The sequence below is a fragment of the Brachypodium distachyon genome, chromosome 5 (genome assembly GCF_000005505.3).
Source record: "Brachypodium distachyon strain Bd21 chromosome 5, Brachypodium_distachyon_v3.0, whole genome shotgun sequence".
NCBI classification, from domain to species: Eukaryota; Viridiplantae; Streptophyta; class Magnoliopsida; order Poales; family Poaceae; genus Brachypodium; species Brachypodium distachyon.
Window position 1 is genome coordinate 12114110 of NC_016135.3, and position 13783 is coordinate 12127892.

At 52.9% G+C, this 13783-nt stretch overlaps 3 protein-coding genes across 4 annotated transcripts; 2 read left to right on the forward strand and 1 right to left on the reverse strand.

Moving 5' to 3' along the window:
* Positions 1–1926: 1926 nt before the first annotated feature.
* Positions 1927–3989, forward strand: LOC100838557. The gene is made up of 6 exons (XM_024456021.1): positions 1927–2429; positions 2557–2752; positions 2841–2939; positions 3042–3276; positions 3377–3452; positions 3559–3989. Exons 1-4 carry the CDS (start codon positions 2077–2079, stop codon positions 3114–3116), a joined length of 723 nt encoding a protein of 240 aa, XP_024311789.1. The 5' UTR covers positions 1927–2076; the 3' UTR covers positions 3117–3276; positions 3377–3452; positions 3559–3989.
* Positions 3990–4374: 385 nt separating this feature from the next.
* LOC112269457 lies at positions 4375–6003 on the reverse strand. 2 transcript variants are annotated; one of them, XM_024456237.1, is made up of 3 exons: positions 5913–6003; positions 5488–5777; positions 4375–5385 (listed from the first exon to the last, which is right to left on the reverse strand). In XM_024456237.1, the coding sequence occupies exons 2-3, from the start codon at positions 5746–5748 to the stop codon at positions 4972–4974; spliced, it is 675 nt and encodes a 224-aa protein (XP_024312005.1). In that variant the 5' UTR covers positions 5749–5777; positions 5913–6003; the 3' UTR covers positions 4375–4971. The 2 variants fall into 2 exon arrangements, with proteins under 2 accessions (XP_024312005.1, XP_024312006.1); XM_024456238.1 differs by lacking the exon at positions 5913–6003 and having other exon boundaries at positions 5488–5824.
* Positions 6004–9414: 3411 nt separating this feature from the next.
* Positions 9415–12388, forward strand: LOC104585565. Its single transcript, XM_010242493.1, has 3 exons — positions 9415–9720; positions 9835–10335; positions 10418–12388. The coding sequence occupies exons 1-3, from the start codon at positions 9415–9417 to the stop codon at positions 12386–12388; spliced, it is 2778 nt and encodes a 925-aa protein (XP_010240795.1).
* The last annotated feature ends 1395 nt before the right edge of the window (positions 12389–13783 follow it).

The window sequence follows — 13783 nt, forward strand, 5'->3', positions numbered from 1 at the left end:
TGTAACGACGACACCTTATTCAAATGTGAGATCGAAAATGATGATTCAGAAAACATGTTCACGTTTGGGGGTGCAACATCCAGGGGTTCAGTCAAACTGGTGCACAATGTGATTGCAAGCTTCAACCAATCAAAAAAAGATATTGTGAGCAGTGCCAGTGTCAGTTTCAGTGGTCTGCTCTCATTCCCCCAACTCACAAAGTTGAACCTGAAATTCTCAAAGTGGTTGCTTACCAGGGTGGACGAGCCAACGACTTCTATTGTGGTTGACAAGGACCATGTTTACAAATTCTCACCACAAGATGTTCACAGCGTGTTTGGGGTGCCTGCAGCTGGACGTGATGTACAAGACAAGGATCTTGACCGATCTAACGCAGTAGTTAATCTGGTGCGGTCTCGTCTTGGCTTAAATGGGAAAGAAGCTCGTTCATTCAAGGCTGCCCAGGCCATATTAGTAAAGGATTATGGCGAAAAGATGCAACCACATGAGGTTGATGCATTTAAGACTGCATTTGTAGTTTTTATCATGGGTCATTTCTTTGCACCTACATCAAAGCACAACTACTGCAATATTGATTATTGGCCTGCGCTAGCTGACCCTAGCCTAATCAACACTTTCAACTGGGGCAAGTACATAGTAGAAGAATTATGTGATGCGGCGAAGAAGCTAAAAGCTGACATCCGGAAGAACATATCTGTTTCCAACATAACCGGGTGCACACTGTTCTTGCAGTTAAGGAACTGCTCCTGCAAATTGGATATGCAAGTTTCTTATACACTTCTATCCAGTACATGGCCAGTCTAGTACATATCAACAGTTTGTTGTTCTTATCGGCAGGTCTTTTATCTAAACAGTGTGAATCTTGGTGCACTGAACATACCGGACGGTACTTTCCCACTAATAAAGGCTATAACATTAGAAAGGCTCAAGGCAATGATCGCAGCTGATACTGTTCCTAAAGTTGGGCTAAAACATGATATTGAGTTTGGCGCATGCCTTGTCAGCACCAATTCCTTTTTTTTGTATAACACCGTTCAATCGTTCTGCCTTATGATCTATGTTCATTTTATTTGAATTGTCCACGCCCTATTTGTGTACTTCTTAAACGAAGAGCCGAGGATGATTCTTTCAGAAGAACAAACGGGTCGGTATATACCACTCGAAGAGAACGCGTGGGAATGCTATAGAGCTTTGCCATCTGCTCAAACTGTCCAATGAGGTAAAAGCAATGCCCATTTCTATCGTTGTCCATCCTTCAGCACGTATGGCCCGGTACGTGTATGAATGTATATCAAAACTTGCAGGCAGCACCAAGGATATATCAGAGCATGAAGAAACAGAGGGAATACATATTGTATCATGCCCGTCTAGGCAGTAGCAATTTATTCTCTGACACAAAAGATTTGGCGCTGAGGTACGGGAAAAACAAAGATGCAATGATGCCGGGTGATGCAGCTCCGAGCCAAATGTGCAGCGGTACAGGTATTTTTCATATTTCCTGTCCGAACAACCGTGTGTGATCACTAATAATCTTTTTGGTAGTTCGTGAATTTTGTTATAACGAATATATTCTGTGATGTACCAGCTGTTGGCAGTAGCGTACTGACATCATATCCGGATGCATGACAAATGAGACGCGACCACATAAGAAGATATGCACATCAATGTCTTGCGACACATCCATGGTGGATGTCTTTGCTGTCGAGCGACATGGATATTCCGGTCCAGACAGGTCATTTAGACGACGTGCAATGCGAGCTTTCTCTGTTTTCACGGTAGGACACACAACTAGCCCATGGATACACAAATAATGCTGCTGACAAAGGAACTGAAATGACCATGTCAGGAGACTTAGACATGAATTCTACTGATCCGTTGGTCACACCAATCACAAGAGTTTAGAACAGCAAAACAGCCGTCCAATAGCATAGCAGCGGAACATGTGGGAACAAAAAAGACCAATTCCGGGCACTAATAGAGTTCACCCCAAACTTTGAACTTGGGATCGATAGCCCACAAGACGAAGCTGCCACTGCAAATTCGACAACAAAGGACACCACTGATTTACCATGTGATATGAATGAAGTTTTCACGAAGACACCCACCGCTTCAGCATCCGAGAAGCGACCTTCGTACTGGCAGATGGGTGAAGAAGCCAGCAATTATTCGCCAGCATCGATGAACAAATTGTTGCAGAATTTCTTTGCGTTTAGCTACGACACGCAGCTAATGGATGACATCAACCTTAATGCGAAGACTATTGATTTTGAGCTCAGCACTTCACCATTCAACAAGCGCAAGGCTCGCCTCGTACCGGTCGAGTGTGTACCAACAACCATTGTTCCTGAGAGAAATTATCCAGAAGCTGTATGCTCAGACTTCCACAAAATGGTGTCAAGTATACAGTCTGGAACCCCTGCAGGGAAGAGGTAACAATCACATATACGCTTGCAAATGAGCAATTGTCAATGAATACAATGGACAACATGAATTGACAGGTCTTTTCTTGCTGGTGTACCTTATTCAACTTTCTCACATATATTTTGCCTTTTCCAGTCGGTGGGTTATGCACCTCGTCCCTAGCTGCATAGAGGTGAGTGCACAGCACTTGAGCAAGATGTTCTCGGGAGATGTGGACTTCGACCATGACATAGTTAACTTGATGATGAGATGTTTCAAACAAGCCGAAGATCTTTGTGATCAAGCTGGCATCACTCATAGGCGGAAGCATTTTATGGAGTCCAATTTCCTGGTACTATTAATTTCCTTTGTATCGACTATGTAGTTAAATTGATCATACAGAATAAGAAACCTATTAAATGGTTATCCAAAACATGCAGATGAGGCTCCTAGCTGGTGAAGATCCTAACAGCTTCGTGCCAATCCGTGACCAATTCATTGGAGACCATGTGGGGTACGACGTACCAAATTGCAAACTGGTCAGTACTTAAATACTCATATATATATATCAGTCGATGATCGTCTTGACCAGCCGGTAATAATTCCTATATGAATGGCTTACGCTGTACATTTTTCTACAGATAATGCTCCCTGCATATGTTTACGCCATTGACCTGATTGAGAAGAATCTCACTGTATACGAACCTACTATGTGAGGGAGGATGAGGGCAAACACAGAGATCTGCATGTTGACATATGTGCCAAGCTTAAGCAAGCTATGGCAGCAGCTGCAGCAAAGTTTTTTGTTTCATGGAATTTTGATTGGGAAGGGCTTAATGTCAGATTCATATGCGATGGTGCCAACTTGACTGACAGGTACACGAGAAGCAAATTCCCAACCCGACAAAATAGCGATACAATTATTTGAAATTGACAATGCTGATGCACCGGTATCATTTTTCACTCATCTTCACAGCATAAGGTCGGGAATACACACTCTAAACTTTATCAAGTTCTTTGATGGGAGCGAGCACCATGTCCGGATACGCAAGGTCAAAGCAGTTGACATATCTTGTTAAGTAGTCAATACTTGTTGCTTATTATCTATTTGACATCCAAAGGAATAACTGGGCGTGATGCTTTCGGTTTGTCATGTAGGATGATGAGATGAAGCACGCGTCGTACCTGCTTTATGACCTCATGCATCTGAGGGGTAACAACGCTCCTCGCCCACCCGGGTTTATACAAGTGGTGGAGGACTAAATCAACTCTTCTGCGATGACGTCGGGATTTTATCGATGTGTTGTTGCTGGAAACGAACACTTATCTGCATTCGTACAAGTGTTTGTGTAAAAACATGCTATTTTTTCATACTTGTAGCAGCAAGACATCCACTAAATAATTAGGCAGCATGCCTGCTGTAGTGTTCGGAACTTTGTTTAATTGGAGATTTATCGGCCGCATCAACCGCAACCTGCATTCGGTTATCGCTAGCAAATTAGTTTTGTAAGCAGTTGACGATGGATCATTTTCTCTTAACTTTCCTCATGGCGCTATAATCAAGAAGTTGGATCGACATCTCATCAAAAGTTTCGTTTTTGGTATGTAGGTGGTTGTCTGGTATGTGCACTACGTGCCAAAGCTGGGAACTGATTTGGATGTGCATGTTCTGAGATCAAACATATGAACGTTAACATTATGTTACTTGTTTTGCAAGAACATGTTCAAACCGACAGATCGAACACTCATTTAAGAGCACGTTTTCCCTGAAATTTTTAAGATCGAACGGTGAACAAGTTCTAAACAGGATATATCCAGAACAAAAGCCGTGCATGAACATGTTCTTGTTACCCAGCGTCCAAGACCAACTCCAAAGCGCATCGTGATTTGATATAGTACTACCTAATATACTTCCCGCCAAACAGTCACCGATATAATAGGTTGTACATAAATAGAAGCACAACAGCATACCGTTCGAGTACCGGTTTTACATAAATTCAACAAATAACTACATGCATACCAAATTAGCCCCAGCCACTACAACGTCTCACATCGCTTATGAGGTACCACATAATACGTACGGAGAAGTGCTCATCAGCTTCTATGGAGTATAGCTGCATCGCATACGATTAGTTTGATTGCACAACCAGTCCTTGTGCAGTAACAGTTAGAACCCAAAAGGACAAAATAAACCTGAGGAGCAGATACGGAACTGATCGACCATCTGGCCTTCTACAGGAGTTTAGTTCTTATCGTGGCTCGGGACGCTGATAAAGGCGATCAATGGTCGGCGCTGCCTTGATCGGCAACGTCTTCCTGGTTCGCAGCCAGGTTCTGCTGATGCAGCTCCATAACTCGCCTGTCATTGTTCGAATGCACTGCACCTTGATACGTCGGGTTGTTGGCCGGACGGTACTCTGGGAGCAGCTTCCTAGCGTACGCACGTATGCCGCAGGGATTGCATAGTGGCGACTGGCAATCAGGGCCATGTCTCCACTGAACTGATTTCTGTACACCACAGTGCACGCAGCTCTTGTTGTCCCTGTATCTCACCCTGTTCGTGCTACGAAACTAGGTGGAACCCCTGCGCAGAGTCCGCCGACGCCTGTGCGCACCACCGCTCCGTGTTCGCCTCGCCACCGCGTTCGAATCCTCTGCTTCGTCGTCCCCGTACAGATCTTCACTACCGTTAACGGATGTGGCCATGTCGGACGACGAACTGCCGCCGAGACCCGGCAGGTTTCCACCCCAAGTAATGCTTCTTCCGCGATTCCCGGTCCTAGCAGCAACCGAGCTCCATGTATCTCCCTCTGGCACACTTTGCGCAATGGCAAGTGGCGCCGGCGCAATTGGTTCCAGCAACCCAACTTCCAATGGGTCACCAGGAACCATCACTGGCGATGCAAGCAGAGATGACATAGTTGGCGAACCGAAAAGGGTATCTTCGTAGTCATCGATGGCAAGCAAAGTATCAGGATATGGGATCTGTGTAACAAGATGTAGCCAGGACAATTACAGTTAGCGGCAGGAGAAGTCGACATCGCTTGAACTACAGTACTAACAGAATACAAAGCTGAAATATATCACCTCATCATGCAGATCCACACCAATCTCGTACAGGACCATCGCCAGTTGTTCTGGATCGTTCAGCAAGGAGAAGAGAAGATCATCACTGACAAAACCACCGGTTCCGGCAGCATGGGAGCCTGGTATTGGGTGTGGTTCCAACTGCCCATCAGGGTACCCCGTGAGGTTGAGGTAGTCATCGATTAGGAAATCTCTGTTCGGATCACCACCATCTGGGTCATTGTTCCCCGCAGGTGCGGGCAGATGATCGAATCCGGCCATCGGATGCACTCCCAAGCGATCCTGTGGTCCTATCGGGAATAAACGCCGGCAAGTAAGCTGGAGGTGACAAACAGTAGCTAGTACGAACAAGTAGACGTGGAGAGTGTGGAAACCCTGGATCTTCAAAGCAACGGAACAAAAAAAGTGGATGCCCATGTTCTTACCTTCCCGGGGAAGACGATGGCGACAGTCTTCGGCCGAACAAGGCAAAAAGAGGGTGGGAAGACGACGGCGCAAGTTTCTCCAAGACTGCTCTTTTTGGAAAGGGATAAAAGCTTGCTGGACCCATCGCACTATGCGACCAAGACTAAAATACAAGAGTGTACACGCCGACACGCGTCCTTTTTTTTGCACTGCGGCCCTCGAAAACTGTCCTTCTGCCAAGAACATCCTTCTCACGCGTTTGTCGCTTCGGTCCCACTGGCAGTCCTTAAATAATGTTCAGTCCGTCAACGCTACGACTTAAAATTCATTTGGTATTGTTCGCCGACACCATAGCACCGGCGGCGTCCCAAGACATGTGAAATGGTGCCATCAAACATCAGCTGTAAACCCGACTGTGTTGAGCACAACTTACTAGGAAAGATAGACAGTTCAAACACGAGTAGTATCGAAGGTTACGCACACGAGTTCGTCTCCACAAGGAGCAGGTTCAGGAACGAGGAGTGTTGATGAGCTCTCCGCTGCTCACGCCGCGCCACTGGCCACTCCGGCCGTGACGGCCACCCACCTCCTCACTGCCGCTGCGCCCTCTCCACGCGCCCCGGCCACCACGCGCCCATGAGGGCCTCTTCGTCCCCTCGACCCGTCGGTTCCTTCAGTTCCTCTCCCAGACCCGGTGGTCTCTTGCTGTCTCTGACTGGAACTGCTGCTGCCTTGAACTCGTCAACGCCCTCTGCACCCACCCGGTCCTTCAACGATGTTGTCGCCCTGGGCGGTCCGAGCGTGGCTCCCGCTCGTCTGGGGAAGGCTCACTCTACCCCATCCTCTCCGCGCTCGGTCCGGCGGTCCGAGGCACTCTCGCGCCTGTCGTCCATGGTGGTCGGTTCGCTGCCTTCCCTTCCAGCAGCTCCCGCTGCCGAGAATGGAAACCCGTGGATCTCGGTGCCGTCCAGAAGTCGTCGCCCTCCGCTTGACGGGCGGCCGCCCATGCTGCCTGGATCCTCGCGCCTTCCCAGCCGCGCCTCTCCGCCGAGTCCTGCCCGTGCTGCCTTCTTAAGGCGCTTCAGGGGCCGTTGTTTCCGTTGCCTTAGCACGGACCACCGCCGCGCTGCCTGCCGTGACCCTCCCCGCTGCATAGAGTGTTGGTCCTGGGGTCATCTCGCCTCCGAGTCCTCCCGCTGCCATGCTGCCCGCCGGAGCACAGCCGCCGCTCCCGCCCACTCAAGCCTGCCAGTTCACCAGTGCCTGCGCTTCCCCGTCCCACCGCCGTCTGCCGCCATGCTCAGCAGGGCCCTCACCCTGCCGACGCCCCGCCGCTCGGGCTCCTCCCGCTCGGTCGTCATGGCCTCGCGCTACGTCGAGCACCAGGTGTTCATCCTGCGCAACCACGGGGTGCTCGTCAACGCCGTCGACCTGCACCACTCCGCCAGCCCGATCCTCGTCGGCAAGGCGATTGAAGAGGAGCTCGGCATCCAGCCGCACTCGCTTCGTGTCACCCATCACCACCCCGAGGCTTTCTACATCCACTTCGACTTCCCTGCACACCGCGACCGCGCTGTCGCCCTCGGCCGCCTCATCGTCAATGACTCAGCTTTCATCCTTCAGCCTTGGCGTGAGTTGGACCACGGCTCCGTCGAGCGCTTCAACCTCCACGTTCGTGTCGTGATTGAGAAGATGCCCTTGCACCTGTGGTCCATCGAGGGCGCCGAGTCCGTCTTGGGCAAGGATGTCATCGTCGATCGCCTCGACAGCCGCACCTATGCCAAGGAGGACACCCAGCTCTTCAGCTGCTGGGTGTGGTGCTGGAGCCTTGACAGCATCCCCAGCGACCACGTCTTCACCATCTTCCGCAACGGCGCTGGCCGGGTCGAGGAGATGAATGGTTACTCCCCGCCTCGCCGCGCCGTCGCCCCGCCACCTGAGGGTATTACCTTCACTGCCCTCATCCATATCGACCTTGCCGAGGATTGGACTGTCAGGGAGTCTCGCACGCCGTCGAGCCGCCAGAGCGGCATGCCTTCGTCAAGCTCGGAGGAGGTGCCCCCAGTTCCTGCCATCCAGCAGTACACGTGGTTCATGCGCTGTCGGGATGGGGAGGAGCCCCGCTCCGGCGCCCGCCGCCGCCTTCTCGGTCCCTGCAGGGACTTCTTCACCTCTACGCGGCGTGACGATGCCGATGATGATGCCGATGACCGCCGCGGCCCTGGGCGTGGCCTTGGCTCCCCCCGCGCCCTGCCGCCGCGCACCGTCATCTCTGCCCTTCACGATCAGGGCGGGAGCCGTCGCCGTTGCCGCACTCCGGTCAGACAGCGCCGCCGGGCTGCCTCCCCGCCTCACCAGCTCAACGTTGTGGTGCTGCCACCCCCGCCCCCGCTCCCCTCTGACGGGACTCTGCCGCTTCGCCTCGTCTCCATGCCGGCGGAGGTGGAGGTGCCCGTGGTGCCCACGCCACCGCTCTCGCCTCCGGCGCCCGAGACGGCTCTGTCTCCTACTTCTCCAGACAGCTACTTCTCCGCCTCCAGTGAAGACCCCTTGGCCGAGCTGATGGCCGCCGAGCGCCTTGACGACTTTGTTAGTGTGCAGGATAGCGTCGACCCCATGGAGTTCGAGCTGAACGCGTTCTGCAACAAGATCGTGGCTTCCCCGCTGATGTTCTCGCCCACCGGTGGGCTCGGACGCGCCCCTTACAGCCCCTCCCTTCTCAGCCGCGCCTCGCCACCACCCTCTCCGGCCGTCGACGTCGACTCCGAGGCCACTGACGGGGCGCTCCGCGCTCTCTTCGCCGCGCCCCCGACCTCCATTTTGGGTGCCTCTCCGCCCACGCCCTCGCCGATCGCCAAGGAGAAGCCCCAGTTCACTCCTCGTCGTAGTGCTCGCCAGGCTGGGAAGCCATCTGCCACTCCGGTGGCACAACGCGCCACCGCCCGCCTTGCAAAGGAGCTTGCCGTCGTCGAGCTTGGCGACCTGCACCCTGACTCTGCCGCCACTACCCTCGTCCAGCGCTTCAAGGAGCCGCTCCGCGAGGTTGACGTGGACGGCCTCGCCGTGCTGACCCGGATCGACCGCGACGCGCTTCACCGCGCCGCCGCCCGGGCTTCTGCCACTAGAGCTGCCACTCCGGCACATTAGTTCCTGATGCTATGCAACCTTAGTTTGTTTAGGCGACGTCCGGCCTTAAGCCGGTTCTTTAGTAGCTGTGACGTGGTGTCAGTGGACCGACTTCGGAAGACGTCTTATTGGTGGTTTATTAGAACTCGTCTCCGCCCCCTGTATGCTCGGTTGGTGTTTTGCAATACTAGTTCTAGTTCGCTGCCATTTCTTCATGAGTTTGTTACTGTTCCCCCATGTTCCCCCATGAATGACACCCTTTGTCCGATCATGTGCTGGAATGTGCGTGGCCTCAACACCGCCGCGCGTCGCGCTGCTGTCTGCGAGCTAGCCTCGGCCGCTAAGGCTGGGATTTTGTGTCTTCAAGAAACTAAGCTATCTGCGATCGATGACACGATGGCTCGTGAAATTGCTGGCCCCAGCCGGCACTGCTTCATCCATCTGCCCGCCGAGGGCACTCGCGGAGAAGTGGCCCTGTTTTGGAACCCCGATCTTGTCGCCATTTCCAACCCGCAGATGCACTCCTTCTCCATTTCGGCTGTCGTCACCGTGGTGCAGTCTGGCCTTGCTTTCGTCCTCTCCACTGTGTATGGTCTGGCCGACGACGGTCGCAAGGCGGCCTTTCTTCAGGAAATCTCTGACATCTCTCCGCACCAGGGGGTGCCCTGGCTGATCGCCGGGGACTTCAACCTAATCTACGAGGCAAGAGACAAGAACAATATCAACCTTTGTCATCGTCTCATGGGCCAATTTCGCGCTGCCATCGACCTCGCCGAGCTCTTCGAACTGCGCTACTCTAATCGCAATTTCTCCTAGAGTAATGAGCAGCAACAACCCACTTTGGTTAAGCTCGATCGCATCTTCTGCAACGCCGCATGGGATGCCCTGTTCTCTCCTTGTGCCGTCCACGCCCTCTCCACGTCACACTCTGATCATTGTCCGCTGCTCCTCGCCGGTTTTAGTATGCCGCCCCAAAAAGCGCGTTTCCGCTTCGAAAATTTCTGGCCGAAGCACCCGGGCTTCTCCGACGTCGTGGCCTCCACCTGGTTCGAGGAGGTGTCCTCTGCTAATCCTCTCCGCCGGCTCCGTGTCAAGTTGGGTCGGGCGGCCCGCGCCCTCCGCCGTTGGAGCAAAGGGCTTTTCAGTGATGCTCGTTTCCAGCTCCACCTTGCTCTCGAGATCACTCTCCGCCTGGACGTCGCGCAGGACTCCCGTCCGCTCACGGCCCTGGAGTTCCACCTCCGTCGTGCTCTCAAGACCAAGGTGCTCGGCCTTGCTGCCGTCGAGCGCGCCCGCCGCCGCCAGGCGTCCCGGCAAGTGGCTTCGGGAGGGCGACGCGAACACCAGATTTTTTCATATTAAGATCAATTCTAGGCGCCATAAAAACTTCATTCATCAGATTGCCTCCGGCTTCGGTATACACGTTGCCCACGAGGACAAGGTCAGCGCGCTGCATCAACACTTCTCCGACATTCTTGGCGCCTCCTCTCCGCGCGGCCGTGATCTTGCCTGGCAGGAGCTGCACCTGCCCTCTCTCCCGGCGGCTGGCATCGATAACCCTTTCTCCTTGGAGGAGATTTGGGACGCCGTCCTCGATTCTCCGGCTAAGAAGGCGCCCGGGCCCGACGGTTTCACCGGCACGTTCTACCGGTCTTGTTGGGCTTTCATTCGGCTTGATATCCTCGCTGCCTTCAATCATCTGTACCACCTAGCGGGAGGGAATTTTGCTTCCCTTAATTCGGCCTTCATTTTCTTGCTCCCCAAGAAAGCTCAAGTGAATTCCGTTCACGATCTGCGTCTGATCAGCCTCATTCACTCATTCGCCAAGCTTTTCTCCAAGGTCCTTGCTCGTCGTTTAGCGCCGCTCATGGGGGAGCTCATCTCTCCCGCTCAGAGCGCCTTCCTAAAGACCCACTGCATCCACGACAACTTTTTGTTTGTTAGGAACATCGCCCGCGCTCTGCACCGACAAAACAAGCCCACCCTGCTGCTGAAGCTCGATTTTCCGAAAGCCTTCGATTCGGTTTCGTGGGAGTACCTGCTCGAGCTCCTCTCATGCCTCGGCTTCCCGGCCCGTTGGCGTGATTGGATCTCCATGCTCCTCTCCACCGCGTCCTCCTCGGTGCTGGTCAACGGCACGGTAGGTGACATCATCCTTCATCGCCGGGGTCTCCGGCAGGGAGATCCCTTGTCGCCCCTCCTTTTCATCCTCGCCATCGACCCGCTGCAACGTCTCCTCCTCCGCGCTACGGAGCTCGGCGGCCTCTCCCCGCTGCCCCTACTGGAGGCCTCCATGCGCGCCAGCCTCTACGCCGACGACGCCATCATCTTCATCAACCCGATACAACAAGATGTTCGCTGTGCTCTTAATCTAATCGATGAGTTCGGTCTCGCTTCCGGCCTTCGCATCAACATTGGCAAATGCTCCGTGGCTCCGATACGCTGCAGCGACATCGACCTCGACAATGTTCTCTTGACGTTCGCCGGCATCCGGGAGGCGTTCCCTCTGCGCTACCTCGGTCTCCCCCTCTCCCTGGGGCGGGTCAAGGCCGTCCACCTCCAGCACATCATCGACCGTGCCCGAGCCCGGTTGGCGGGCTGGCGTGGGCGTTGGTTCAATGCCGGTGGGCGTCGGGCGCTCTCCAACTCTGTTCTTGGCGCCCTCCCAGTCTTCGCCATGACGGCGTTAAAGCTCCCCAAAAATTTCATCTCCTCCTTCGACAAGATTCGTCGGCATTTCCTCTGGGGTGTCGACGATGACGCCACTGCCGGTGGCAAATGCAAGATTAACTGGATCAAGGTGTGCTCTCCTTTGGATTTTGGCGGCCTGGGCCTCGCAAATTTGAGCTCCTTTGGTCGAGCTTTGCGGCTGCGCTGGCTATGGCTCGAATGGCGTGCTCCCGAGAGGCCATCGGTTGGTACTGCCACTCCCTGCGACGAGATTGACCGTGACCTCTTTGCGGCAGCCACCCGTGTCTCCGTTGGTGATGGCAAGATGGCGATTTTCTGGCACTCAAACTGGATCGGTGGCCTTCCTCTACGGCTCACCTTTCCCTTGCTCTTTGCTCGCTCGCGCCGCAAGTCCTGGTCGGTCGCTGATGCTCTCCGTGGCCATCTATGGATTCGCGACTTGCGCCATGATCGGTCTGAAGTGTTTCTTCTCGAATTCGTTCTTGCTTGGCGAGAGCTGGCCATGGTCACTCTTCAGCCAGATGCACCCGACTCCATCAAGTGGATTCTGACCACGGCGGCTCCTACTCTGCGCGCTCCGCCTACCAGCTCCAATTCGCGGGTCGCGTCCCCTCGCCAATGCCCGAGGCAGTCTGGCGCGTTTGGGCTCCGCCGAAGGCCAAGTTCTTCGCCTGGCTGATGCTTCAAGACTGCCTCTGGTGCGCCGATCGGCTGCAGCGACGAGGCTGGCCTAACTGCTAGTTCTGTCCTCTTTGCCGTCGCAACCTCGAGACATCCACGCACCTCTTCGTCGAATGCCCTTTCTCGAGTCAGCTCTGGTGCGCCGTGGCGCTCTGGCCCAATTGTCGTAGCATCGCCGTTGCTATTCGGGACGCTGCTTCTGTCCTCTCGTTTCGCGATCACCTGATGGCTGCTACTCGCGCTGAGCTCAGGAAAGGCATGAGCTCCCTGTTCCTCCTTGTTTGCCATTCCATTTGGCGCGAACGAAACTCCCGGGTCTTCCACGACAAAGCGCTTGCCCGGCTCCAGCTCGCTAGCTTCATCAAAGACGAGGTGCAGGAATGGGCCTTTGCCGACGCCAAGGCCCTGCGCAAGCTCCTCTGGGAACCCACTTGAGTTCTTCCCTCCTTCTCTAGCTCCTCTTTTTGATTTCTCTCTTTTTTCTCTTTCTGCCTAGGGCAGCTTTTGTAATTACTTCTAATGCTAATACATAGGAAGCCAGCTATCGCGAAAAAAAAAGTTACGCACACTGTATCTGTTTCCATCTTAGTAGCACATATTCCTTTATTTCCGTGGCCTACCCGTATGCTCATGTTTTGCTTTTTTTTCTGGTAGCTGCAGTGTGACGAGGAATTTTTTTTGAAGATGTTAAAGTTGTAATTCCTCTGTCAGTAAATTACTTACTCAAGTTTGATCAAAAATGGTTGTATATTCTCTTGGTCCATTTTGTGAACACATGTAATGCTCCAACTGGAAAATGACAGCCGATGGAGAATTTTTCTTGTTGCGATCCGAACACAAATTATTAAAAACCTCGGGCATACACATGAGTGCACAATGACATCACCCGTGAGACATAGTATTACTTGGATGGCATAGGTAATGCACAGATGTAACATGCTATTATCAATGAAGATAAATTATTGTATCCGACACGTTTTCTCCTTAGATCAGCGGATGACACTTGCTTTGCGACGGATGAACACATACAGTGGATGGCTCGACGAACCAAGATAAAGAAATAATAATGCAGTAAGAATCCATCGGAGGTCATGGCTCCACTGGTATCTGAGATTAATACCTGGGTCACGACACCTCACGATATAGGTGGCATCTTGAAGCTAGTAGTACAGAGCAATATGAGTGATGTAGCGGTTCGGCTGAAAGCAGCATAGCCAGCACAATATCATTATCTAAACACTACTGAATAACTAATTCCAGGCAAACAGTGTCATGTTCTGAGATTAATCCCTGGTAATTGAGATTAAGGCATTCGTGTACCATACGTGAAATAGTGTCATGTTTTGTCATTGCCAATTACTGATTAAATCCTATCGTCTGCCCCGTGCCTTAA